General features: G+C 41.3%; 1 protein-coding gene across 7 annotated transcripts in view; it reads right to left on the bottom strand.

Moving 5' to 3' along the window:
• The window catches only part of LOC104928286 (cyclin-dependent kinase-like 5), a 39894-nt gene extending 13975 nt beyond the window's left edge, over positions 1–25919 (bottom strand). For 3 of the 7 annotated variants that reach the window (XM_010742543.3, XM_019252962.2, XM_019252964.2), the window contains exons 1-7: positions 25686–25919; positions 23155–23376; positions 20396–20430; positions 2582–2627; positions 2347–2483; positions 2137–2257; positions 1546–1605 (exon numbers count right to left, since the gene is read on the bottom strand). In XM_010742543.3, the coding sequence (XP_010740845.1) occupies positions 1546–1605; positions 2137–2257; positions 2347–2483; positions 2582–2627; positions 20396–20430; positions 23155–23218 (463 nt within the window). In that variant the 5' untranslated portion in view covers positions 23219–23376; positions 25686–25919. Of the gene's footprint in view, positions 1–1545; positions 1606–2136; positions 2258–2346; positions 2484–2581; positions 2628–20395; positions 20431–23154; positions 23377–24488; positions 24609–24661; positions 24879–25685 lie in introns of those variants that run through there. The other 4 variants (XM_027290360.1, XM_010742542.3, XM_019252960.2 and 1 more) reach the window with 4 other exon arrangements.
• Between the last annotated feature and the right edge of the window lie 961 nt (positions 25920–26880).

Here is a 26880-nt window from a genome sequence, read left to right as displayed (position 1 = left end):
GAGACGCCTAAAAATGATTTTGCGCCGGGCAGCTCTCTGGACGCTCATTATGATTCAGAGGTGTAAGTTATAAAGCAGTTGAGAAAGAGAAAAGCTGCGCTCGTATAGGAAGGATGATGAGCCCCCGTGTGACACACTGCACCAGTGAAAGTATTCATATTAATATAAAATCCAGTCATAAAAATGAATTATGGGTCAAAAATCTGAATCCATTTTCATTATCCTGAATTGCAAATGTAGAAAAATGTTGTCGTCTAACAGTGACATTAAGTTAAATGAGAAGATTTATTTAGCTTAGCTTAGTGCTGTCACTAAATAACATATTTATATCTTATTTTTATATTCTTATTCATACAAAAACTACAATGTAAAAACAACAACTTGTGATTTTATGGAGAGCTCTGTGTTCGAGTCTTTCTTGGCCAGGCGGTGGTGACCTCCTCAACGTTTAACCTTTGTACGGATTATTTGAACAAGATATAACGAGTTCATTAGTGAGCTTTAGAGCTTTAGAGGTGATGGTATCGATCTTCTCATCTAACTAAAAGCCAATAACTGTATCTCACCCAAAGCAGAACAATTTCCATCAGACTAAAACGAGCACATTACTAAAAAATATTAAAATTATTCATTTATTCCTGGGCGCTGTTAAAAATACAGTTATCAACGACTGTTCTGCTGAATCGTGATTCTATGTAGGAAATTGTTTCCAATGAGTAGTTTGACCTTTTGGGAAACATTTAGTTAGATCGCTCTGACTTATAAATCTGGAGCCAGTAGATCGTTAACTTAGCTTAGCATAAAGACTGGAAACAGCCTTTAAAGCTCACTAATTAACACGTGGAGAGTTCATTTTTTAAGCGTTAGAGGTGCTAGTGGGCTGATTTTAACCTTTTTTAAAACTCTGGACAGAGACAGGCTAACTAACTAAAGTTACACTAACATCTCCTGGCTGCAGCTTCATACTTACAGACATGAGTATCAGTTTTATTATGTGACTCTGCAAGAAAGCAAATTACCGTGCCGAGGAAATAACTAGTTTCCTTACGCCGACATTCAAAATCAAAACAACACACAACTAAAATAGACGTGCAGGAAGCCATCATCCCGAACGTAAACCCTCAGTGTGTGTTTGGCCTATGTCTGTTCTCTCAATGCCTTTGGCTGACACAGAGCAAACAGCAGGTCTTCAGTCTCTCACTCCAGATTGCCTACATGATGTTGGCTACGCCATGTTTTCCGTTTCCCCCGTTTTGTTGTGGCGCTCACCAGATTGAATCGAAGCATGATTAGCCTCGTGTTTTGCGACACGTTTCATTAATTGAGATGCAGGGAAGAATGCACAGCGGCAGCCTGAGAGCCAGGAGAGAGGGCTGCACACTAAGTTTTAGATAACTGGATGAAGCCTTCCTGCTGCCCCACTGAAGCGCCGGTTTCAGCCAAATATAGTCTCAGTTGAAAATACTCCTTTTACATCACAGCTATGACTGTTCGGCCACCTTCCTTACAGCTCCTACAGTGTTAGTATTTGAAAGTCGTACTCACCGAAGTCACATAATTTGAGGACGTCATCGGAGCTGATGAGAAGGTTTTCTGGCTTTATGTCTGAGGAGAAAGAACACACATAAACCGGCTCACCACATATTCATCTCTCATCGAAAACATCAGATTAGCTTTGAAAATTCACAGACATACCATAACTTATACATCAAATCCCCGAATAACAGTGTCATATGTGTGCCTGGGTATACCACAGGCCATTTGGATGCTTGCTCTGCTGCATTCAGTGTGCCAAAAGCTCACATGGGCCATCTGGTTCCTGCTCTGCTGCCACTGATTCACCCCCAAAAAGCTCACATCTTGTGCACAATAAAGTGGTTGGTTTGCACGTCACAGAAACCCATTACTGTGTAGCAATGTTTCACGAGAGCATAGTCATAGTCAGTCGTGAACATTTATACTATTTCTCACTGAAGATGTGCAGCATTTTTTTCTCAGAATCTAAGCACAGATGGGGCCCGGCGATGGCGCAGTGATCAGCATGAGCCTCACTAACACCGTCACATCCCCCTCAGTGTTTTTCATGATGCCTCCTACGAAAGTGAGAAGAACAAAGTAAGAAAAGGGAGACATTACCCCGGTGAACTATGTCATGCTTATGGCACCAGTGAATTGCTCTTATTAACTGGTAGATGTAGCTGCGCGCTTTCTCGGTCGGCACGCCGTTGGGTAACTCCTCAAGCAGCTCGAGCATGTTCTGAAAGAGGAACCAAAAAAAATCAAGACGACCACCACATCAGGCGACAGTAAGGAATCAGTCTAGACCACATTATGGAGCCGCCTTACCTTCTCCACATACTCAAAGACAAGATACAGCTTTCCTCTTCTGCGGAAGGCCTCTTTCAACTCGACGATGTTCTCCTGCTTGAGCGTGCGGAGCATCTTAAGCTCCCGTAGCGTCGTTTCTTTGACCTCCTCATTTTCTGCACAGAGGTGAGACAGGTGAGGGAGATCAGGTTGGGTTTACATGGACAGACACAAAGATATTTTATGGAGAGTTTTTTTTTTTTGGTCCTCTTACCTTCGCTGTCCTTGAATTTCTTGATGGCCACGATTTCATTGGTCTCCTGCGAATATAAAAGGGACACAGGGCGACTGGTGAGAAATCAATCCTCTTTGGTACGATTGCTGCTTTTACTACTACTTACTAACACGGTTTTACATTCAGCTGTGTGGGCTTTGGCGACAAAGATATAAATAGTTGAATCTGTAATACAAACACAAAGTGCAAATTTGCGAACACCTAATTAAATACTGATTTGCATACAAATTAGCATAGCGACGACAGAGGCTGCCGAGACCTGAGACCTGTGTCTGTATCATGTAGATCAGCGGTTCCTGACCTCGTGAGACAAATCTATACGAACAATGAAAAAAGAAATTCAAAGATTTTTTTATATAATCAGGGTCGCAGGGGTGAGAGGCTCGTTACACCCTGGTACAAATCACCAGTTCTTCGCAGGTTCCTCGTAACATATCACACTGTTTTACCTTTTCACTTGTCTGATGAAGCGGTGCAATGATTAGTTGAATAAATTTAGAAAATAAATCTGCAACTTCATTTCCACCATTCGATGGTTTCAGGTTCAAAATATGAGAATTTTCCTGCTTCTTCACATTCACCCGTTCACACATGATGGCGTTGGCTGCCATTCAAGGTGACAACTGCTCAGCAGTTTTTGGGAGCTAACCATTCGTACGATATTCACACCCCCCGTTGACACAGCCTTCGGGAACAATTCATGGTTCGGTATCTTGTTCAAGGACACTTTGACATGCAGACTGCTGGAGCCGGGGATCGAACCACAGATCATCTGATCAGTGGGCGACCCGCTCTACCTACTGAGACACAGTCACCTGAACCTAACGTGGACATTTCACGCTGTTTTCTGACGTTTGAAAGACAGATGAAGAGAGGAAATATGAATCCATCCTCATTGCTTCAGGATTTTGAGTACCATCTGTTATGTTGTTGCAGCCTTAGTTTGACGGACAAATCCCATGACATAGATAGACATGCGCCACAAGAGAGCAGAACTGGGTTCATGTTAAGGTTACATGCATAAGAAATAATGGTACGTCTGTTCTAGCTGAATGATTCTCTGCACCTGGATAAGTGCATGTCGATTGTTTACAGGCACGAGTGACGTGAAATAATCACAACGGAGCAAACACAGTGATTCAGGACTAATCACAGAGTCACTGTTTTCTGAGACACTTCTCATCAACCCTCCATGAAGTTCTGAGAGAGCGAGAGACGCCCCACCACTAGCCCCGTTTCTCGACATGTCCTAGTTAGGCCTGGTATTTCTGCCTATGGCTCTGAGCTGTGCTCCAGTTTCCCCGCCCCCCCCCTACTCCACCTCAGAAAGCCAAAGGCATCATCGCACCACTCCAAGATGGATCACAGCGAACAGTGAGCCCTCCTCCCAGCACGGAGAAACACAAGATGACTCACAGCAGGGTCAACTTCATGAGCATCACTGTACTGTCTGCGCACATGCATGGCAGCCTGAGTGAAGGGAGATGATTCGCTGCAGGGTATAAATTAAATAACCTGTTATGTGTCGTCACTAATCCTGCAGATGAAACCTGATCGGTGGCTGCATTTGAACTAACCAGGATCAGAGGTCTTGAAAACTGTAGACTTTAATTGTATCTTACATCAAACTCTTTATGTAGATAAGTCTGCACACTGGCGCCTGAAAACCTCACAGTGATGACAAGACAAGAAATACTTTGATCATGTAACTACAACCAGTCATATTTACATGTTTTACAGCTTCAACAAACTAAATAGAAGTTTAAATATTAATATATTATTTGTTATTCATGTCATTTTTATGTATGTTTTCTAAATTGTACAAAATAAAACTATCATATAGTTCCAGGCTAACGGTTTCCACCAGTTTCAAGTCTTTGTGCTAAGCTAAGCTAATCATATGCTGACTGTCACAGACCAGTGACAGTGAAATGGACAACGCGTGCGTGATGTCACCCGCCATCTTAGCAGTCCTGTCTCTGCCACGTCACGGCTAATCTTAAAAATCGGCAAAGATGTGGATCATCGGAGGACCGAATGACACCTGGGTGCACAACAAGCTACCTGTAACAGCCCCTAATTAACTATAGAGAGCAAAACTGTTTTTTTGTACCAGGCTGTAAACATGTTTATTTCTGCTGTGAAGTTGGACATTTGAACATGGGGACTTATGGAGACTGACTCACTTCTCGAGCCAGCCTCATGTGGACGTTTGAGGAACTGCAGTTTTTGACACCTCCACATTGAATTGACTTCACAGTCACAGCCACAGCTCCTCTACTGGACACTGAATGGAAAACTTCCACATAGAAACACAGAGTCAAGACAGTCTGGTTTACTTGATTGAAATGTCTCGATTTATTTAACTTTTGCTGAAAAGCAGTATATCTAAATTCCAGCTTCAAAACAGGTTGTTGACATCACAGACACTGAATGGACTCGACACAGCGGCAGGCCGGTAAACACACACCATAAGAAGGTGTAAATAGCAGCAATTTGTCAGTAGAACAAAGAAGGTGTAGCACTATTTTACAGGACTTCTTGCAAAGAACAACAGCAGTGGTTTGCTCCTAAAAGTTGTGAAGGGCGTACAATTGAGAGCTCGCAGGGAGCAGTCCCGTCACCCCCACCGTCACTAAACACCACCCAAACTTCAGACACCAAAGTTAGACTTCTTTGCTCCAATTCACAGCACGTTACATCAATCATTTCATTCAGCTCAGGTTATTTCTGCTCCAGCACAAACCACAGAAAGTAGTGCAGAGTGCTCAAAGATCCTGAACACACACACGTTATGAAACATTGATCTCTCATCTGTTCAGATATGTTTATCATGTGTTCATATTGGAGGGATCAGTACTGCACACCAGCTGCTCTCAACTTTTTTTTGTGTAACATTTTATTTTAGGCTTTTTAGGAATCCCCATGTGGCGATGGACGGACTGTGAGGCTCATTTGTGTGGGAGAGAAACCAATCTGGGTAGATTGTTATTTACTATGAACAGGCTCTCCTTCTCCCAAGACCTGAACGGTACAGATTAAAGACTCGGGTCAAACAAGACCACGTATTTGACTGCTCCAAACATCGGATACCCTAAGGTACAATATCTATATCCAAAAACACTAGACAGGAGCAGAGTAACTGGAAAGACCTTCAGAAAAGGCCACATCCATGATGTGAGACTCCAGACATAAAGGGTAGATCAACAGGTGGGCTGGGCAACAAAAACTCAGGTTTTTCCACTCATTCATTCAGTTGAGGATCACACCGGTCAAACCGCCACAGAAATGTCTCTGAAACTGAGACTATCCAGGTGGATTCATGGACTAAACTCTGATACTCTACCTGTTGTGTTCTGACTTTGTTTGTTTCATGTACCCAGCTTCTAAATCTGAGTCTATGCTGCAAAATAGTGACACGGTTGAGCGACATAGACAGCGAATGAGAGTCAGCGAGTACTGGCATCGATAAAGCTGGTTAATCAACAAAATAAAAAGTTATTTCCTGACTGTTTCACAGCGGTTACGTTCAGGGCAAATAGACACACCCCCGGCAGCCTCACACACCACCGCACAACCCAGCTGCCATTTTCTGCCGCAGCGCCGGATTCTGTCTGAGTGCAACCCTGGAGTTTAAATAGCCTTCATCTCTCAGGAGACAATGATGACTTTAACATTCAGGCAGGAAATGTGCATGCCATCTACATGAAAATGCTCTTCCTCTCCCACAACCTGAACGGCAAAGACTAAGGACTCCAAAGGTCCAACGATAAGATAAGATAAGATAAGACAAGACAAGGCAGACTTTAATGATCCCACACCGGGGAAATTCACCTGTAACAGCAGCTCGTACTCACAAGGTGGATAAGAAATGACTCATAAATAAGAAGTATAAATAGAAAAAAAGTGGGAGTAGCAGGTCAAACAAACAAGACCACGTATTTCATTCCCCCAAACGTCAGTTACAGTATCTATATCCAAAATACTAGAGAAGAGTAAGTAGGTTTAATCAGCCAAAAGAATGATTCAGCACGTAAAAATATGATGCTATAAACTCAACTTGGAGCAGATATTCTGCAGCACTCTGCTGCTGCACTGAGGGTTGAAGCTGTCATTCACACATCTGGCCACACCTGACTCAGTAACGCCGCTGCAGGTGTTTTGCCTTTGAAAACATCTGAGGGGACATCTGCCGTGACGCCAATCGAGCCGCGAGTAAATCCTCAAAGAGCCACTGAGACAGCCAGTTTTATAACTTTGCAAATATCACCCACTGGAAAATGATAAAACACACGTAATTACTTACTAAGTTATTCACTGTTCGTAAAAAAAAATCCTGATTAAAGCAGTCACCTCGTGTGCTTTCCGAGGCACAGTTAGTCAGAGGAGGATGTAGTCATGCCCGGGCTGTGCATCATGCTGTCATTTTTTTTTTTTGAAGTGCTCGCTGACAAACTACAACACTGAACCCAGCATTAAGGGCATTGTTTCTGTGTCAAAGACTTGCTTCTGCACGCAGCATTACATGATCAAATGAGGATTCATGTTAGGTCGTGAAATTCCTAATGACAGCCTGGTGGCAGTAGAAAGTCAACGAAAAGTTCAGCTCAGAAGCAAGAACACAAAAAGTTACTGCAGATTCATTTATGTTGTGACTCAACAAACAATTAGATGTCTTGATACTCGTGCACAGCCCATCCTGTAATCACAACATTCTGGCTTTTGCCCCACTGAGCATCTCTCAGCAGCAGGTTGCTGAACCAGCACTTCAGGTTATGCAGCGGACTGCAGGTGATGTTCAACGTGATGGAAAGTAAAAGACCCTGCAAGTCACCCCTGTGGAAAATTAGAAACAAAACTGGAGCTAGTGAGCATACATGCATGTTCATCACTGTGCATTGTGCCTTTTATTTCTTATTTATGTCTCATATGTGCTGCTATTACAAACTAAACTAAAATCTTCGCACTGTTAGGTCAGCAAAGAGCCACATCATTAGAGAACAGGAGTGACCAACTGTGCCATCTGTTGCCAACAAAGCTAAAAGCATGTTAGCTTTCTTCACAACACAATCCCAATCTGTGACATCAGTCCTGTGGGGTTAGTTACAGTAACACGGACATGTGTTGTCTGATTATTATAGAGTGCGCTTGTATCTACAACTGCTACTAACCACAGCCACAGATGGACAATAACTGAGGGTAATGGCAAAAGCCAAAGAGAAACTCCGAATGAAAGAATAAACAGGCCAAACTGCATGCTGCAAGAGCACACTGAATGCTGGGATGCAGCATTACAATGTAGTGCTTCATGTCCATTGTTTGCCTTATAATGTAGTTTATTGAAAAAGACCACGTCCTGATATATAATCTGGTGAATGGTGTCTCTTTCATTCAGCTCCGGGCAGCCCGGACTGTGAGCTCAGGTCACTGAGGGAGTGTTTGTTTGGACCAAGGTGTTTTGGAAGAGGCAATGTCATGCCAGAACCGGAGCTGGTCAAGCAGGTATGGCTTAGCTTAGCAGCCTCTATGGACATAACATTACTGATAGGAGCCACATCATAAGACACACAGAGGATTAACCATGTTAACTTTAAGGGTACATTCAGACAGTATCAGGAGATGGGGCAAATCGTAGCAGGAATGTGTGGCAGTGTGTGGTTTGTCACTGCTGTGAAACAATCAGGAAATAACTTTATTTCGATGGATAATCGACTTTATCGAGGCCGGCGCTCGCTCACTCTCATTCACTGTCTATGTCTTTTGACCACTGCACACCAGACACAAACCAAATTAAACTTCTTCGTGTTGCTATTTTGCAGCGTAAATTGTACGCTGTTTGGAGCTGGGTACATGGAACAAACAAAGCCAGAACACAACAGGTAGTGTATCAGTGCTTAGTCCATGAGTCCACCTGGATAGTCTCATTTCAGACTGACTGTGGCGGACTGTCAAGCTACGTTTTTTTTCCAAAAGCTGGATCTGGTTCTACTTCTCCGCTGCAGGTCGCTACGTTTTTTGGCGGACACCACACCGCCGCAGCCAAAACACACCACCCCCATCCAAATGAATGGAAAAACCTGTGAATGTACCCTTACACAACACAATCTCAATCTGTAACATCAGTTGCTATTATTATAGAGTAGGCCGGTTCACCCCTATGGTATCTGCCACTGTTAGTAACCACAGATGGAGAATGGCTGGGGTAAAAGCCAGAGAGTAACTCTGAATGAAAGAATAAATAGGCCAAACTGCATGCTACAAGAGAACAGCAGGGATGCAGCATTACAATGTAGTGCTTTATGTCCATTGTCTGTCTTGTAGTTACAGTCCCCGGAAAGACCTTCAGAAAAAGATGTGAGAGTCCAGACATAAAGGGTACGTCAACAGGTGGGCTGGCACTGACAGTCTGCTTCAGAGTTAGACTTGAAATAGCCTTCGTCTATCGGGGGACGATGACGACTTTAACATTCAGACAGGAAACGTGCGTCCCCTCTACATCCCTCTGTCTCTGGCTCCTGATAGGACCACAAAGACGAGTGCTCCACTCAAGGTGACCCATTTAATGCTATGAAGATGTGAAAGTCCTTTTTTTCCTCTCATGTCCCAGTTTATGTTCACTGGGTACAAAAATAACTGTTCCCTTCAAAGGGGGCGGATGGACTTTTTTTTCTACACTAAATAAATCTGGATGTTACTGACAGCCACTCAGCTTATTTAGAAGGAATAAAAATTCAAGCCCACGACATCAATTCTATTATCTGTGAGAAAATAAAAATGGTTACACAACCTACAAAAAAAAAATGAAGCTGAAATAAAAGACCATTTCAAAAAAAGGAACATTTAAGATCAAGATAGGACAAACAACAGATGCAGAGCGGCGGTGACTCACTTGATGCTACGTGGCAGCGTCAAACAGAGATGGGCTTAATAGATCTAGTCAATGCACTAATTACTCACTTTTTGGATCATTGTGCGGCCTCTCCATTTAACAACTCAAACTCACAGGCGAAAGAAATGCAGAAATTAAAGAATCATTTCCAGCAGATAGATTTCGTCTCAGTGGGCCAAGTGACACAGCGTTAAGGAGTAAATTATCCAAGGATCATACGGAGCAGAGCGAAAGGAGAATCTGTGAGTTTATATCTGTGATGAGTTACACTACCCTACTCATACACACCTTATTTACTGACATCACGTATTCAGAAATGCAAAATACTACTGAATATGAGTCTATGAGTTTCAGCAACAAGGAAGTTTCCGTAGTTTTATCTTTTATCTTCCAGCCTGTGATGAAAGTGGGACTGTGTCATGTCGTCTAAGCTGGCATCTGCTGCATGTGACCACCTGGTGTCTGCACCATAACAAATATAAATAAGATCAGTCTAACCGAGCTCTGTATTTACTTTTTTACTACCGCAACTGTCCTGAATTCTACTTGTCCCAGACTCAGAGGAACATTGCATAACACATTTTCTGCCATAAAAAAACAGGTGAATGGTGTCTATGTCATTCATACGCCTGTTCACGATGTAACTTTGTACTCAGGGTACGTTCACCCACGAGAAGTATGTAACATTTTTATGGCACTAAGTCACACACCACCAAGTATTTCACTGATTCTGGTGATACTAGATCATATTTTATGGTGTAAATGTTTTCTGCTGCCAACTGTAGCTGCTGTTAGCTAATGTGAGCTCAGTTTGTTAGACATGCTGCCTGGACTGTGAGCTCAGAGCACCGGGGGAGTGTTAGTGTTTGTACCACCGGCAAGATGAAGTTTTCTGGCTTAGGGTGTGGGTGAATGCTGACAGGGGGCAGAGCCGGGTTGATCATAAGTAATATAATCATAACAAATACACGTGTGCAGCTTTTTAAATTTACCACAGTGGTATCGCACTCTGAAACTGGCGCAGTGTTGCTTTAAACAGATATCTGTGGTAAATGTACGGTCATCTGTTGCTCTGCTATTAAATATGTATTTACTGTTAATATTACATTAATATCATTAATATTATTTCCAGGGAATTTCTTAAGAGTTACTGTATTCAAAAGCTCAAAGCGAGAGAGAAAGAGAGGGAGATATTTCGGAGATTAATTTATTCTTAATGAAAGACAGAGAGCAGATAGATGTAACCCCACTGAAATACAAATGTGATTAAAATTTTATATATGTGCACTATTCATCAGCTGAACCGGGAGCAGAAGCACCCACGGTACAAATCTAGCTCTGGCACATACGACATGTGCTCAAGGCTGAGAGTCATAGACAATGAGAGGGATGTATAGATGACGTTGACCAAAATACTTCAAACATCATGCAGGTGGTATGGTTACATACTGGCTGTATCATTGTGAAAAATTACCACCACCATTGGCTGAACACGTCTGTGCTGGGCTTCTGCCGTTAACCCTCAGGGTTTCTGTGAACCTGAACCATGCCAGGAAAATACAACCCCGTGCCATACTGGAGCTGCCAGGAGCCTTCACCGTGAGAAGCACTGTGCCTGTAGACTCTTCTTGGCATGTGCCACATATGTTCTCACTCACATGCTAATAATAGGATGACTGATGTGTTCGTGTGACGCTTCACGCGGCTCAGGAGAACTCTTGCTGCGCTCTTTGCTCTCGGCTCACACATTTGCTTGCTTGTGTTTAATAATGTTTAATAGATTACGCAACGCAGGCCGTCCACGGCAAATATTATTCTCTGTAATTAATGAAAGTACTGGCTCATTATATAAGGGGAAATTGATTTACATAGCTGGTTGTTTTGTCTCACATGGCAACTAATGTGTGCCTGTCAAGAATCAACTTGAGCTGATTTCTTTCCATTTACATTTAATGTCCACAGCAACATAGGGGCCCTGTTCCAATCAGCTTAACCTGTATCTGGTACTAGAGTAAATGTACGACGACAGTGCCTCAGTTTTTACACATACATAGTTTCAATGCACAAAAGTTTCTTAATTCTCAGCTTTAAAGGGAGAGTCCAACTTTACATCTTACTCGTAGAGCTTTGGTGTGAGCAGCAGAGTTTAGCGATGTCTGGCTTCCCTTCATGGAACTAGATGGCACTATAACGATGGCACCACGCTGTAATACATTTGAAAAACTCAAGCAACAACCTCCATGGCTGTGAAGTGGAGCCAATGCAGAAATGTCAAAAAATACAGTTCCTCGAACGGCTACTTGAGGCTGGCTACAGAATGAGTTAATTTCCATAAACCCCCATAGTTGTTGAAGTTGTCAACAACACCCACAAGTTTCTGAAGAGCCGTTGTGAAGCTCAGAGTGCTGTCGCTCTGCCAACCGCCATTTTGGTAGTCCTTCACGGCAAATCTAAAAACCGGCAAAGCTGAGGTGAGTTGAATGACGCCTGGTTGCTCAAATAAGCCATCTGTAACTGCCCCTACCTGTCAATCAAAGTGTCCACACCTTTAATTATGCATAACTTTAAGTCTTAATATAATTTGAACAGGTGAGTTCTATATAAATTCACCCTCAGTACAGTTGTCATGAACGGGGAAATCAGCTACAGAGACCAAAACTGTTTTTTGTACCAGGCTGTAAACATGTTTATTTCTGCTGTGAAATTGGACATTTTAACATGGGGACTTATGGAGACTGACTCGTTCTGTAGCCAGCCTCAAGTGAACGTTTAAAGAACTGCAGTTTTTGGCACATTGGCAGTGGCTTCACTTCACAGAGACGGAGGTTGCTGCTTGGTTCACAGCAATACAGTCTGTGCAGTGAGTTAAATGTAAAATATCACAGGGACTCCTGACTCTACATTATTTAAAGTGCTTACTGCTGTGTAGGTTGCAACCTTTCCTCCTGTTGCTGTTTATATAATCTAAATATAAAAAATGCAACATGAATTAAACACGATGCACCTCGTCTTGAGAGCCAACAAATGCAGCATTTTGCACGTTAAAATTCTGTCGTGAAAATTGAGGAAACGTGAATGTAAACTGATGAAACATGATGCAGCATGAACGTGGGTACATTATCTGCATAATAAACATGCTCACAGGTCTGTATGTTACACCTGCTGTTTGTATGTGTTTCTGTCAACACTGTAATGGGATCTTATTTTATATGTGCAGTATGTCAAGCGGCCAATTAGGTAAGGACATAACAAGCCTGTATACTGTCAACAAAAACAAACACAACAGGCGTACATTTATCAAAAGCAGTATTAGTGTACAGCCTCTTCTCACACACACCTGTTTGGATATTTCTGTTGCAGTCATCACATCCCATCTTTAAACACTGATTTTCTTGGTGATTTAAAGGCCAGAAAAAAATGTCCTGGAGGTTTATGCACTCATGACTGTGGGAAGACACTTTCTCTATGATGTCAACCACTTTAAGTGTATTCACACTTGTCTGACTCTGGCTGAGATCCAATCCAGAACACCTCTGCAGGCAGGGCCAGGGCTTTTCATAAAGAAGCTTAATTCTAATCATATGACGGATAATTCAATGCTTCAAATCTTCCAAACTTAATCATTGCAGAGCACGACTGAGGAGACAGAGAACCTGTCAATGTTTTACCTCTGTGTAGTCACAGTGTTTGGGGAAACCAGTTCATGGGACGATAAGCACATTCAGGGCGACGCTGTGTGTCGTGTGCATTCCTGAGAGGTGCTCCACGCTTAAATAAATACTCACCACAGCTATGTTTACCCTCCTCTACATTTCACATACTGCTGCACGCTAAATAACTACCAACGGCCTTATCCAGGATTTAGATTAGGTGCTAGAGAAAAGCCTTGGTATTTGACTTACTTCAGAGGTAAATCAACAGGTCCCAGATTTGGGTGGAAGGGAAACGGAGAAAGTTAGCAGTGAAACTAGTGATAAACGCAAAGGGAGGCACAGGTTCAAGGACGCAAAAGCAAGACTTTTTCAGCACGTAAACACAGAATGACACACCATATTTGCATCAATAAATTGGATAAATATGACATTTCCGCTCTATTTGCATCAATAAATTGGATAAATATGACATTTCCGCTCTCTAACATGAGATGAACTATGTGCCACACCGGCTCAGACTGAATGTATATATTCATTTTATGTCAGAAGATTCCTGTTTACAGAAACTTCCAGTTTAGCCTACAAACATTTTGTTGGTTCAACAGAAAGAGCTGTATGTAGGTAAGCTCGCTCTGTAATCTACCATGAGCAAACATACAGAGTGACGTGTCGGTGACCTCATGGTCAAACTGGAGCAAAAAAGGGTGGTTTCCGCTCTCAGTACTGATACTCCCAGTTTCGTCAACACAATGAGTCAACGAGTGAAACTCATCAGCAGCATTTGTAACAAGTCCACATCTAACTGAATAAAGAGTCCTCTGTATGACACTGTTAATGATGTTTACCATACAAACAGTTAATTACTTTCTAATGATAACACAAAACAGCTGAGACTGACAGAAATGCCATTAGTTTTGCAGATGATGATAAGTCAGAGGATTCAACTTGTCTGTAGTCTGTAGTTCCATGGTGATCCATTTGAATGTTTCACTAAAAAACAAAAATGACAACCGTATGGTAAGTTTTTAGTTAGTTCTGCAGGTATTTTTTTCATTTTAGGACAGACTGAAAGTTTGGCCTGATGATGGCGCTCTGTGGACAGTCAAGGGATGAGTGTAGTAAGTACAATTCATCCTAACATGGACATCAATGTGTGTAGCAAATTTTATGACAATCTATCCAAGAGTTACTGAGATATTTCACTTAAAATCACAAATACGAACCTCATGTATGCAGCAAAAGAAGGGTCAGAGGTTTAAACCAAAGTCACTAGGATTAATCTTCTGGGAACCATGAATGTCTGTACCAAATTTCATGGTGATACATCTGATAGTTATCAAGAGATTGCGCTAAAACCAAAAATGACAACCTCATGGTGACGCTACAGGAAAAGTCAAGAGATTACCCGAGTTATTAGGATTAATCTTCTGGGGACAATGAAAGAATGTGTGTAGCAAATTTCATGGCAATCCAGTTACTGAGACATTTCACTTAAAGTCCCCTCACGATGGCATGGTAATTCATTTGACAGTTATTAAGCTATTTTAATAAAAAACAACCCCATGGTGACACTACAGGGGTCATAATGATAATCCACCCGTAATTTGTTGAGATATTAGAGCTGGGGCTGACATTGTCATCCCTGCAGCCACACCATTAGCATGCTGAAAAATCAATGTCTTTTTATTTGTGAAATCTATTTTAGCTTGAACTTTATACTTTGAAAACAGCTGCATATCGACTTCACCAACGTCCTCACTGTTGCGCCGCTAGCAAAGGCAAAGTTCAGGGACAAAGGCCTCTTAATTAGCTCACAAAAACTTAGCATAATTCATAAGGCTTTTATCAAACCTCAGCAGACAAGAGAGAAAGACCTGGAGTGTCCTTGTGGCTCAGTTGACAAAAGGTGCATACGCAGCTGCAGCATCCTTGAGTCTAGTTTCCTCCTAATTTTCTGTCATCGCACCACAATAAAACACGGTATTCCCATTAGAGAGTGAACACAAACACGTTCTTTTGGTGATCCATTTACACGGGAAAAAAAGGGAATTAATAAAAGATGGGCCAAAGCTACAAGACAAAAGCTTCTCTGTGTCCCAGCGTACGCAACCCTTTTTGACATGACAGCGTTTTGCAGTTTTAGTCTGGGTGCTCTCTTCATCAAATAGCTGTGGCAAAATTTGGCAAGACAGCGTGTGACTGAGTGAGGCAGAGGAGTAGAAAAACATTTGGAAGCTGGGAAAACACAAAAACTGTGTCTCTTTACCAGGTAGCAACAATAGCTGGACTTTAGTCTGGGGCTGCAACATCTAGAATATCTATGAATCACCATTAAACATGAAAACAAACCTAGTCTGGACCAATGATCTGCCAAGAAGAGTTCAAAAGAGATGCCATTATGTCATCATGACATGGACTCTAATAAGACCTTACACACAGTGTTATTCTGTATATAATTTCAGCAGTAACAGCCTATTGTATTACATGTAGGTCAAATCTATTACCCCATTTGTGTGGTATAATTTGGGTATTAATAAATAAAGAAGGTAAGTCTTGCTGGGATAATAGAGATATTAATCATCCACATACGATTATGTGCTTAGACCATAAAGACAATTAAAGTAGCAATAAAAAGATTATACCTGAAACTTCCAAATGTCTTCAAAGACATCAATAAATGCAGATTTAAAGCTGAATTATCAATATTTTACATTAACAGCGGTTCAAATTACTACGTGAAATGTGAGAGGAATCATTTGTCGCGATGAACCCGTGATCACTCAGATTTGCAGTTTGTCTGATTTATTTCAGTCTCATCAGCTGGCAGCTGTTTTCAGTGAATGCTCTGTCCAACAGACAGAAGAAGTTAGCAGCTGATGTGCAGAATTTAACAGCTAAAAACAAGCGGCAACCTCTGTGACTGTGCAACTGAAGCCAATGCAGAAGTGCCAAAAACTGCAGTTCCTCAAACGTCCACTTGAGGCTGGCTACAGAATGAGTCAGTCTCCATAAGTCCCCATGTTAAAATGTCCAACTTCACAGCAGAAATAAACATGTTTACAGCCTGGTACAAAAAACAGTTTTGGTCTCTATAGCTAATTTCCTCGTTCATGACAACTGTACTGTGGGTGAATTTATATAGAACTCACCTGTTCAAATTATATTAAGGCTTAAAGTTATGCAGAATTAACAGTGTAGCAGCTTTGAATGACAAGTAGGTGCTGTTACAGATGGCTTATTTGAGCAACCAGGCGTCATTCAGCCTGCCTCAGGTCCACCGATGATCCATGAGCTCTTCAGAAACCTGTGGGTGATGTTATGTATACACTGCCCATTCTTTATACCACGAGTGTGTGGAAAATAAGACACTTCTCGCCCTCAATGGTTGCCATTTTGGCTACGTAACGCAAAAGGAAGGGACCACCGGCACTGAGAAAATGGCAGCTGGAGCTGAAGCAGTTGCAGTGAATAACGTGGTATACAAATGTAAGTTGTACATGTGTTTTATATTTATACTTTGGCAGCCCATTGGTTGCATTTCAGGGAAGAAGAAGAGGCAGTTACATGTTGCGATCGGCATTTCTGTTAAGTGCACTAACACTACCATGCCAAAAATTAGCACACTACGCCAGTAAGTACACAGTGTACCACATTGAAGTGTGCTGATGGAAGTATCCAAATTGATATCTTCCTTCTCTCTATGTCACACCCAGCTCAGCTGACTCTCGAGTCTGTGTCTCAGATGTAAGTCATATGTGGGGGTATGTACACAGTGATGCAGCAGCCTCTTAAATAGAGATTGTGTGGAAATTGATGAATGCATACTTTTATTTCCATCCTTTCTATATCTGTCCCCAGATCTCTCTTGGATCTAATTATTCCCGTTTAAGTACATGTGTTGTATAAACCAAATTTGAGGGGCGTGTCACTGGTGAAATAAGTATGTTCTGTGAGCACGAGCAGCTGCGACTGAGCAGCAGTTGTTACGTACAAATACAGCCATTTTCTCTGGCCTGCCCATAGTCACAGCACCATCACCACCAAACCCGTGGTAGGCTTATGTGTTATTCAGCTTTGTAAGTGTCAACACATGCGTGTGTGTGTGTGTGTGTGTGCGTCTGTGCATGGAGTGTGTGTTTGACAGTGTGCCCACGTCCGTGTGTGTGCGCACACATAATTATGCAGCATAGATCTGTGAGTTAGCCCTTGAAAAAACATGTCGGTTCATTCACACTAACAATACAATATTTTCCAGATGGCACTGGTCCATATTGATCTGCAGCCAGAGAATTCAGCCTCCTGTGCTTTCACACGTCAAGCAATAAAGTTACCAACAGATATTCTATTAAAACAGCATATATTAAGGAATTTTTAACACACACACACACACACACACACACACACACACACACACACACACACAGGCCCACAGAGGAGCAGCAAAATGTCAGACTTCTAGGGGATTGTTATTTCTTTGTTATGTGCAGGAGATAATAAAAACTCTCTCAAGCTAATTAAAAAAAAGCACTGAATACTACATAACTGCATGTTATGACAGTAAACAACCAATCAGCTCTGTTGTTGAGTAGTGACGGACTTCGTTCCTGCATGAGACACATTAGGATGAATGGCTGCGATTCACCTGTTACAAGGTACAAGTTTCACGTGCTGCCTCTTTCACGTAAATCCTGTCTAATCTTTAATCTTTAACTGCCTTGTTGTTAATTCTGCATAACTTTAAGCCTTAATATAATTTGAACAAGTGAGTTATATAAATATTCAGACTCAGTACAGTTGTCATGAACGGGGAAATTAGCTATAGAGACCAAAACTGTTTTTGTACCAGGCTGTAAACATGTTTATTTCTGCTGTGAACATGGGGACTTATGGAGACTGACTCATTCTGTAGCCAGCCTCAAGTGGACGTTTGAGGAACTGCAGTTTTTGGCACTACTGCATTGGCTTCAGTTCATAGCCACGGAGGTTGCCGCTTGTTTTTAGCTGTTAAATTCTGCACATCAGCTGCTCACTTCTTCTGTCTGTTGGACAGAGCATTCACTGAAAACAGCTGCCAGCTGATGAGACTGAAATAAATCAGACAAACCGCAAATCTGAGTGATCACGGGTTCATCGCGACAAATGAGTCCTCTCACATTTCACGTAGTAATTTGAACCACTGTTAATGTAAAATATTGATAATTCAGCTTTAAATCTGCATTTATTGATGGGTTTTTTTGGGCTATTGTGTGAAATAAGCTAAAAATCAGAGCTTTGCATTTACTGTGTTACTGCATATTAAGTTCAACAATCAGCTGATACTGCAAATAAATCAAGGTAATTGATAGACAAACAAAGCCACTATATGAATAGATCATTGAATATGGTGATCATTCAGTAATAAAACAGCATTTAAACCAGAGGCCAAGGCCAAAACTGGATTATTCAATCAATCAATCTGATATGAGAGCCGCTTGTGTATCTGTCTAGCTTTAACTGTTCTGATAAACCTTTCAGATAATGAATAAGTGCTGGTTATGAAAGGATTTATAAATATTTGCGATTTTGATGGCGATGACAGATTTTCGCACAAATAATCACAGTGAAGCGAGTGTTACAGACAAAGCAAATCATCCTCCGTCTGTTGTGTGGACCTGACTGAGGTCTATTGATGTGAGTTCTGTTGTATAAAATGGAGACATTGGCATTTGCAGCTGCACAGGCCTGAGATCAATCAGTATGAATAATAAAGCCCAGTAATTATAGGCTGTGATTCCGGCGTTCTGGTGCGCTTTCTTCTTTTTCTTTTTTTTTTTCTCCTCACTTCTGTCTGGTGCTGTTGTCTTTTACGATTCTGACACTAAAGCTAACTCGCTCACATTAGAAACCTGGCTAATGGACACACTGAGTAAGGTCATCGCTGCCATAAACACTGTAATGAAGGCAGATGCTCGGCAATTTCGAGACAAAAAAAAAAAACATCAAGGATTTTGATGAGGAAGGCTCTGAAAGTGTTTTTGTCTGTTTCCTGCAGATCTCTGTAAGTAGGAGGTAGTTACTCTCTTATTCATGCTGGATTGCCGTCAATTCCTGGTGCAGCCTCTTCCTTAAATGGAGCGAGATGACAAGGCTATTACTGCAGTGTGGGTCGCCTGCTTTTCATAGTTCTGCTGCTTTATTTGCTTTGATTTCCTTTAATCTTATAAAAAAAATGAGTTGTTTAAGATAACCTTTCACAGAGACTTTTTACGTGAATGAAAACCAAGCGGGTGAGTAGTGGAAGAATTTAATCTGACACATTTCAGAAGAGATCTTCGTCATCCATGAACCTGAGCAGAGACAAAAGGACTATGACTAATTATCCAGCAGTTCATGGACGCCACTTAAGGCATCACACTAATTCTAAGGCAGATGATCACTGCAGTAAACTGAAGTGGAGTGACCAGGTGCATGAAGACAAACCTTCTTTATGTTAGCTTATCTTTTTAAGATGAACATCCCTAACAGAGCAGACTGGTAACTATGTGTTTGTTATTGTCAACAATGTCTGACTCCCACTTCCCCAGCCTGTCTGTGGTCCTCAGCTCCAGTGTCACTGTCTCCTACTGAAGATGTAAATCTTTATAAACCAGTCACGGATATTACGGATTTACATTTTTAAAAGGTTAAATCATTTCCTAACACAGCAAGACTGACCCTCCTACATATTTATTAGTGCTCCAAAAATCCACTTTTACCAAACGTTGGTGTCCTGTCATGACTAATACAACAAGTTTTCAGCCAGTCCAGCCCTCCTGCTCACTTTTCATACTCTTTATACTTCACACAACATCCCAACGTGAGTACTGTGTTTGTTTGTTTGTTTTTATATAATATTATACTTCTGCACGGACAATTACAATCTGGTTACTCCGCTTGTATCTGTGTATGCATATGTATGAATGTCTGAATATTGGATATTTATGTTGTTTTTGTTCTTCTAATTTGCTCATAACTCGACTATAATGTGCACAAATGTTGCCTACAGCTGGAATGAGAAAGAAACAATGTATATGCTACATAATAAAAGAGACTTTAGTTGCACACACACAATACTATCTAAAAAGATCAATTTATTTTGGTTGTTTTCTGGTACAATAGGAAATATATTACATCAAATACAGAATATAACAAGATGATGGTGATGACTGCAGTGGTTTGACAAACTAACATGAAGCTGAGGTGATTACATGAAATTTTCATTTCTGATCTTACCTTGTGTCGGCACTTCAAAACAACACCATAGGCACCTGAAAGAAGAGAGCAAGCCGCATGTTTAACCGAGATTCATCACAGCTCATATTTTCATAAATATAAGTACTCCAAACAATACTTTTCATCCTTTCATGCCGAGGTACTTCAATTAATAAGACGCCCACAGAAAATAATAATAACAAAAATACAGCATGAATCCAGTGTTGATTCATAATTACCAGCGTGACGTATAGTCATTATTAAACAAAGACCAGCTCGATTCAGAGAGTTTCTCACTCTCACATGAAGTGAGTTGGCCAACAATGCTAACAAGTGCTAACAAATCTAGCACCTACGGAGCCCTTTTTTTAATTTCATCACATTGCTACAAAGTGAACAAGGTTTGAAATCCTCTTTTTTTGTTTAATGCTTCTGTTCACATGAATTAAGGAAAAACATCCCCCCACTATAAAAGGACAGGTGGCTCAGAAAGTAGGACACAAGTGTTGGCAAGCGGCTGAAGTTCTGATGTTATCGACCCTGGCAGTCATACACACACATCCCCCGAGGGTTCAAGAGGAATTCTTGGACTGAGCAGGCATATGACAAACTGCTCCGCGCTCCTTCACGAGCACATCAGTGTTACGGCAAGTCATCTGCTCTGTTCAAGAGGCTGCTTTAATGTATATTTTTAAACAGTTACTTGAAAGTCAAGTGCAACAAATATTTTCCCTACACGAGGTTTTACCTTTTTGGCGTCAATGATAGAAAAGAAAGAAGATCAGACAGGTGGTTTTATTTGTTTTAAGGGTGCATTCAGACACATCAGGCACAGGGAGTGTGTCTGTTTGTGCTGAATGTAACCGCTGCGAAACAATCAGAAAATAACTTTTTATTTCTCTGATTAACCGGCTTTATGGATACCAGCGCTCGCTCACTCTCATTCACTGCCCACGTCGCTCAACCACTACTTTCTCTCTCTCAAACCATTGGACACAAACCAAATTAAACTTCTTTGTGTCTCTATTTTGCGGCGTAAATTGTGAGTCAGACTCAGGTACATTAAAAAAACAAAGCGAGAACACAACAGGTAGAGTATCAGAGTTTAGTCCATGAATCCACCCGAACAGTCTCAGTTTCAGAGACATTTCAGGCAGACCATGGAGGTTTGCCCGGTGTGATCGTCTGATTGGCGACCGCAGCCTGAGATCGGGCTGTCCAACTCAACTTCGTTGTTTGGTGGACACCCCTGGTTCCAGGCCTCCGCAGACCAAAACGCACTACCCCCACTCAAATGAATGTAAAAACCTGCATTTTCGCAGCAGCACCGGATCCTGGCTGAATGCCCTTAACACTTTTATTACAAATTAAATGTACTTTAAATCACTGAAGAGATAAAAAATGAAATGTTTAGTTTCATTTCCTACATTTAAAGTCAACACTAGCTTTCATGAATTCTAAAAAGCTATAGGCCTGAGGTAACTAATCAGTGAACATTTAGACAAATGACTTGTTTAAATCATGTTTTCACCAGCTAACTTAACAAAAAAAGGAAACCTAAAAACAAAAAAGAAGCACGGTGGATGAAAAGGATAATATAATATTAATATATTTGCCATTTCTTAGCTGACACTTAAAACTTGGATGTGGGTATTTCCCAAAGCCACCAAAAGGGGATTATTTTCCAAACTGTCCTTTTACCAGGGGTATCAATCTCATTTTAGTTCATGGGACACATACAGCCCAGTAAAACCCTTCCATAAAAACCCATAAATAACAACACCTTCAAAACGTTTCCTTTCTTTTCATGTAGAGAAGTAAATTCTGAAAATGTTCACAGTTAACGAGGAAGATGATGAACAGCCTGAGATGTCCTCAGTAAAATAAGCTCTGTCTGCTGTCATTACAATGTTTTATACCTCCCCATTTGTTTTCCTCTTCAGAGAAGAAACTGGTTATAACTGCATGAGATTCAGTGTATTTTTAATTGCTAGGGCGAGCCTAGCTGCTGCATTTACAAAATTGACTGACCTCAAGATCAGTGAGGAAAAATCTATGATGCTGGATCAAGTGGAGCGTGCTGTGAAATGAGTGCAAAGTAAGTAGAGCTGGACTGAAAAAAACAAAAAACTTCTCCAACTAAAAAGTGCTGACTTTCTTCCAGACTGACTCATCTTTGGACGAGCACTCAGCCTTCAAAATCCAGCTCAAAATGTCCCTGTGTCTTCTAGAGACGCATTATACACACATTATAAAACTTGTAGGATGGGAAGATAGGAGTGTAAAAACTGGGACAAGTGGGTGGCCTCACCTAAGGGCCACTGCCACTTTATATTAACCAAGTGGCTCAAGGAAAAAAGAAAAGCCACAAGAAGCTTTTTTAGGGGAATTTAACTATCAAATCACACTGTCCTATTGATATTTACAATAACGAAACTGAATCCTCACAACCATCATTTCTACAGGAACAGCACAAGAGAATGAATTCAGGGCAGAGTACTGAGCTTCAGTTTCTGCAGGTTAAAATTCTTCCTGATGAATAAATATTTTTTAAAATGCCCTTGACCTTATTGAGTTGTACAGTCATGACGCTTTTAACAGCCTCGTTCCACGGACAAACTGGATACAAACAATCAAATGATTGCTCGTTGAAAAGCCCTACAACAAATTGGTGAGTGTGCTGCCTCTAGACCAGACCAGTGGTCTCTGCTGCAGAAGTAAAAATTCATTTATATACAACATCGTTACATTTTGCGGTAGCATCAAACGAGAGCGCTCACCTTCACCCACAATCCCAAGGACTTCAAATTTATTCATTACATCACCGATGTCAGGGATCTTCATGAAGTCAAAAGGTACGTCGCGTGAGGTACATGGAGCTCAGGCAGAGGGGGTCCGGCTACAGGATGGCATGAGGCGGCCAGTTGTTGGCTCCCGAGGGACGCGTGCCGGCTGTAAGCCATAATATCCGACACATGCCTCCGTCGGTGGCTCGCTTTTACCTGCAGGAAAACATGCCAAATCATACATATCTTAAAATCGCATCAGTTAAAGGGAAAAACAGATGAGTGAAATGGATTCCCAATGTGTCATTCCTCAAGAAAGAGACTCTTCTCATCTTTTTGTAGAGTTATACTTCACTGATACAAAACGGGTACTCTTGGAGTTGAAGGGGCACTCCAGTGATTCAGTATTGCACTTCCTCTCAGTTGAGTCAAAAAGGACGGACAAAATCAAAGCAGCAGAGACATCCAGACTTTTAGTCCTCCAAAAGGTCAAAAAAACTGCATGCTACAAATATCCCTTTGGTCTCTATAGTCTCTAAAAGTAGAATGGGAGCCTTCAGCTATCAAACTCTTCTGTGGAACCAGCTTGTAGTTTGTGTTCAGGACGCAGAAACCCTCGACACATTTAGAGTCGGCTTCATTTTTTAAGGTTAATGCTGGCTCAGGTCATCCTTTAGTTATTATGCTATTGGCAAGTTTTCACAGTGGATAACATCCACCACAAACACTAATATTATCTTCACTACTACCTTTACTCATATCTCCATTAAAGTTTATAGTTATCATTGTTTTATTGCTGCTTTCTCTCTTTAACTCATCCAGTCGCCCACCAGTCTGCTCGAGGTCTTCTGCCTCTTAAAGTAAGCTTTTCCTTGCCACTGTCGCCAAGTGCTTGCTCATGGTGGTAAATGTCGGTACAGTCTAGACCTGCTTTAAAGTGTCAAGAGGTAACTTTTGTTATGATTTGGTGCTATATATAAATAAAACTGAATTGAATTACAAATGAATGCATGTTAAACATCTGCTAAGTCTGTCGGACTCCACGCTGCCACAGGTTTTCTGTCGGATATTTGAAGTCAGAAGTCAAACTTGAGATAACCCTAAAGACATAATCTGGGTCAGACTCCCTCCAGTCTTTAATAATCCTCTCAACGTCAAACAAACAGACCCTTATGTGAACAAATCAGAGGCGTGCACCTTTAACATAAATAAGTAAACAGTAAGACGTCACGTTTTATATCTTATACATACCTGTACACAGTTTACTACACCTCATGAAAATAACAGAAAAAGATCCATTCGATCAGAGCTCCTCGCTCTGCTCCTACCTTTCTTTGAGAGAGTGAAACAGCACATAATCTCTTAATATGATCAAAGCGTCTTCTCTGGTATCCACACACTCTTTACTCATATTGAATCAGATAAGACTCCAGATTTCTCCATCTCATGCTTCTCCTTGCTGGAAAAGCTCAAGGACTTTGCGTAGCCTACTCACACTCACCAGTCTCTCCTACGGTGCTGTGGGCACAGGAGCTGCTCATCAGTATGCAAAACCCTCGGCACCAAAATAAAACTCTTGTCTCCCAGAACACTAAACAACCGTTGTGTGGTCTATTACTCCCCTTATCTTACTCCAGCCCAACACCGTCATCGCAAGGTAAGCCGATAGCAACTGTAAGGTAAACTTGAGGAGGGTGATATGAGACAACAACACGCACAAACACTGATGGCAGCAGAGAAAATCCGTATATTTTTCCAAACATGAGTGTGTTAACGTGCTTCCTCCTTCCTCCCCTCATTTCACAGCCTACATGCAGTGGCATGCAGCCTATTGTTTTCCAGAGCCAAAATACTCTCCAGGCCCAGACCTTAGAGGGCTAATATGATCAGGAATGCACCGGGCATTGCTGTGGATCATATATTTTGTCTCTATCAACAGAATGACTCATGCGTGGTTATGGACAAGGAGTCTGTGGAAGTCAGAATACAGGACCTTTAAACCTCCATCAACACACTGTTATACAGGTTTACACACTAAAATTAGACATTTAGGCACCAAAGCTTACAACGTCACTGCAATGTAATGACCTTAAACTACATGTTTTTAAAATGGTAAAATGTTGCATTGTGATAAAAACTTGCTATATTTGTCAGACACCTGTGTTAGTGGGTAAATAAATCTGTCTCATCTGGTCTACACATGCAAAGGCTGGGAAATGTTTTTAACAGGGACTGTGTGTGTGTGTGTGTGTGTGTGTGTGTGTGTGTGTGTGTGTGTCTTAGCTACGACTGCCCACAGATTTAGATGTAGCTCCCACATTTTGCAATGCAGAGCAGCAATAAATCCAACAAGTCTTGACTTTACACTCAAAGCCAACTTACAGTACAAACATGGACAGTTTCATCCAGTCTGAACTGGACTGGACTGCTGGTTAGTTACGTTATATTTCATCTGGTTCACATACACACACAAAAAAAAACACACAAAATCGCTATAATAAAAAAAAGCAAAAAGCAAAACAAACCTCAAGATTGGCGCCTTTCTCGTGAAATTGAAGAAGATATCCACGTTATACTTGAAGCTTATGTTTTATCTCTGCAGTGATAAAATAAACTACTCACTCAGTCACTGTTTGGGGGGTTAAAATGATGGAAATGGGCCGATATATCCACCCACCAACGAAGATATTTTCATTGCAGCAGGCAGCTACAGTAACTGGATCGTGCCGTTGACAAGCTGCAAGCACATCACCAGGCAACAGTCCGAGTGGCGTGGCGACAGCCAATCAGAGCGCACGGAGCGCTTGTTTATTCCAACGCCCACTTCGCTTGGACCAATCAGAGAGCAGAACGGGCAATAAGGGGGTAGAGCGCTTGTGTTGCGGTCTGAGGGTGTTTCGTATGAGGTGGGATATTATTGTTCTAATTTCTCAATTACATAATTCACAAGATCACACCCTTGCCTCCAGTATGATAACATAGGCCAAAGCAAACTACTTGGAGCAGTAGAAACTTTATAACATTATAAGAAAGATGTAAAAGCAGCAACATTTTATTAAGAGATTGTAAAGATTTAAAGTTTGCATGTAAGTAAGCACTTTATCTTTTTCTACATGTTGCTGTGTGAGTTTATGATATGGCTTTTCTCACTCTTATTTGGAGGAAGTGTGGCAATAAAACAAGAAAATGTGCAACAAAAAACAGAAATTCAGTGCTTAAAGTGCACCTGACAGCAAACATTGTCCAATATACAGATGATTTCAGGTCAAACTGTGAGATATAGTTTTTTTAATCACATTTTCCTACCCTTCTCTACAGGAAGTAAGGAGATTTTTGCACAATAAAAACAAGACATTTAAAGTTTATAGTGCCCCTGGCAGCATATTGTGTCCAAAATACACTTGATGTGCCTATGCATGCATGACTTCATCGCTGTCTGCAGGTTGATGTATGGGGAGTTTGTGGTATTATCACATTTCCTTACTCTTCTTTACAGGAAGTGTGGTGATAAAGCTGGCATTGCACAAGGCTAACATGTAACACATCACTGTTTTGTTTTTTGTTTTTTTCACAGGTCGCTGTGGGTTTCTGATGTGATTTCATCACTTTTTCGTAAAGTAAGGTTGTGCAATAAAATAAGAAATGATGATAAAGCTACAGGCAGTTATGTTCAAACTCAATTTCTTAAGTTTAAGAGAATTTTAACTTATTTCCCAAATG

Source organism: Larimichthys crocea, chromosome XVII (genome assembly GCF_000972845.2).
Source record: "Larimichthys crocea isolate SSNF chromosome XVII, L_crocea_2.0, whole genome shotgun sequence".
Lineage (NCBI taxonomy): Eukaryota > Metazoa > Chordata > Actinopteri > Sciaenidae > Larimichthys > Larimichthys crocea.
The sequence above is the reverse complement of the archived record's forward strand: the minus strand, read 5'-3'. Positions and strand labels throughout refer to the sequence as shown.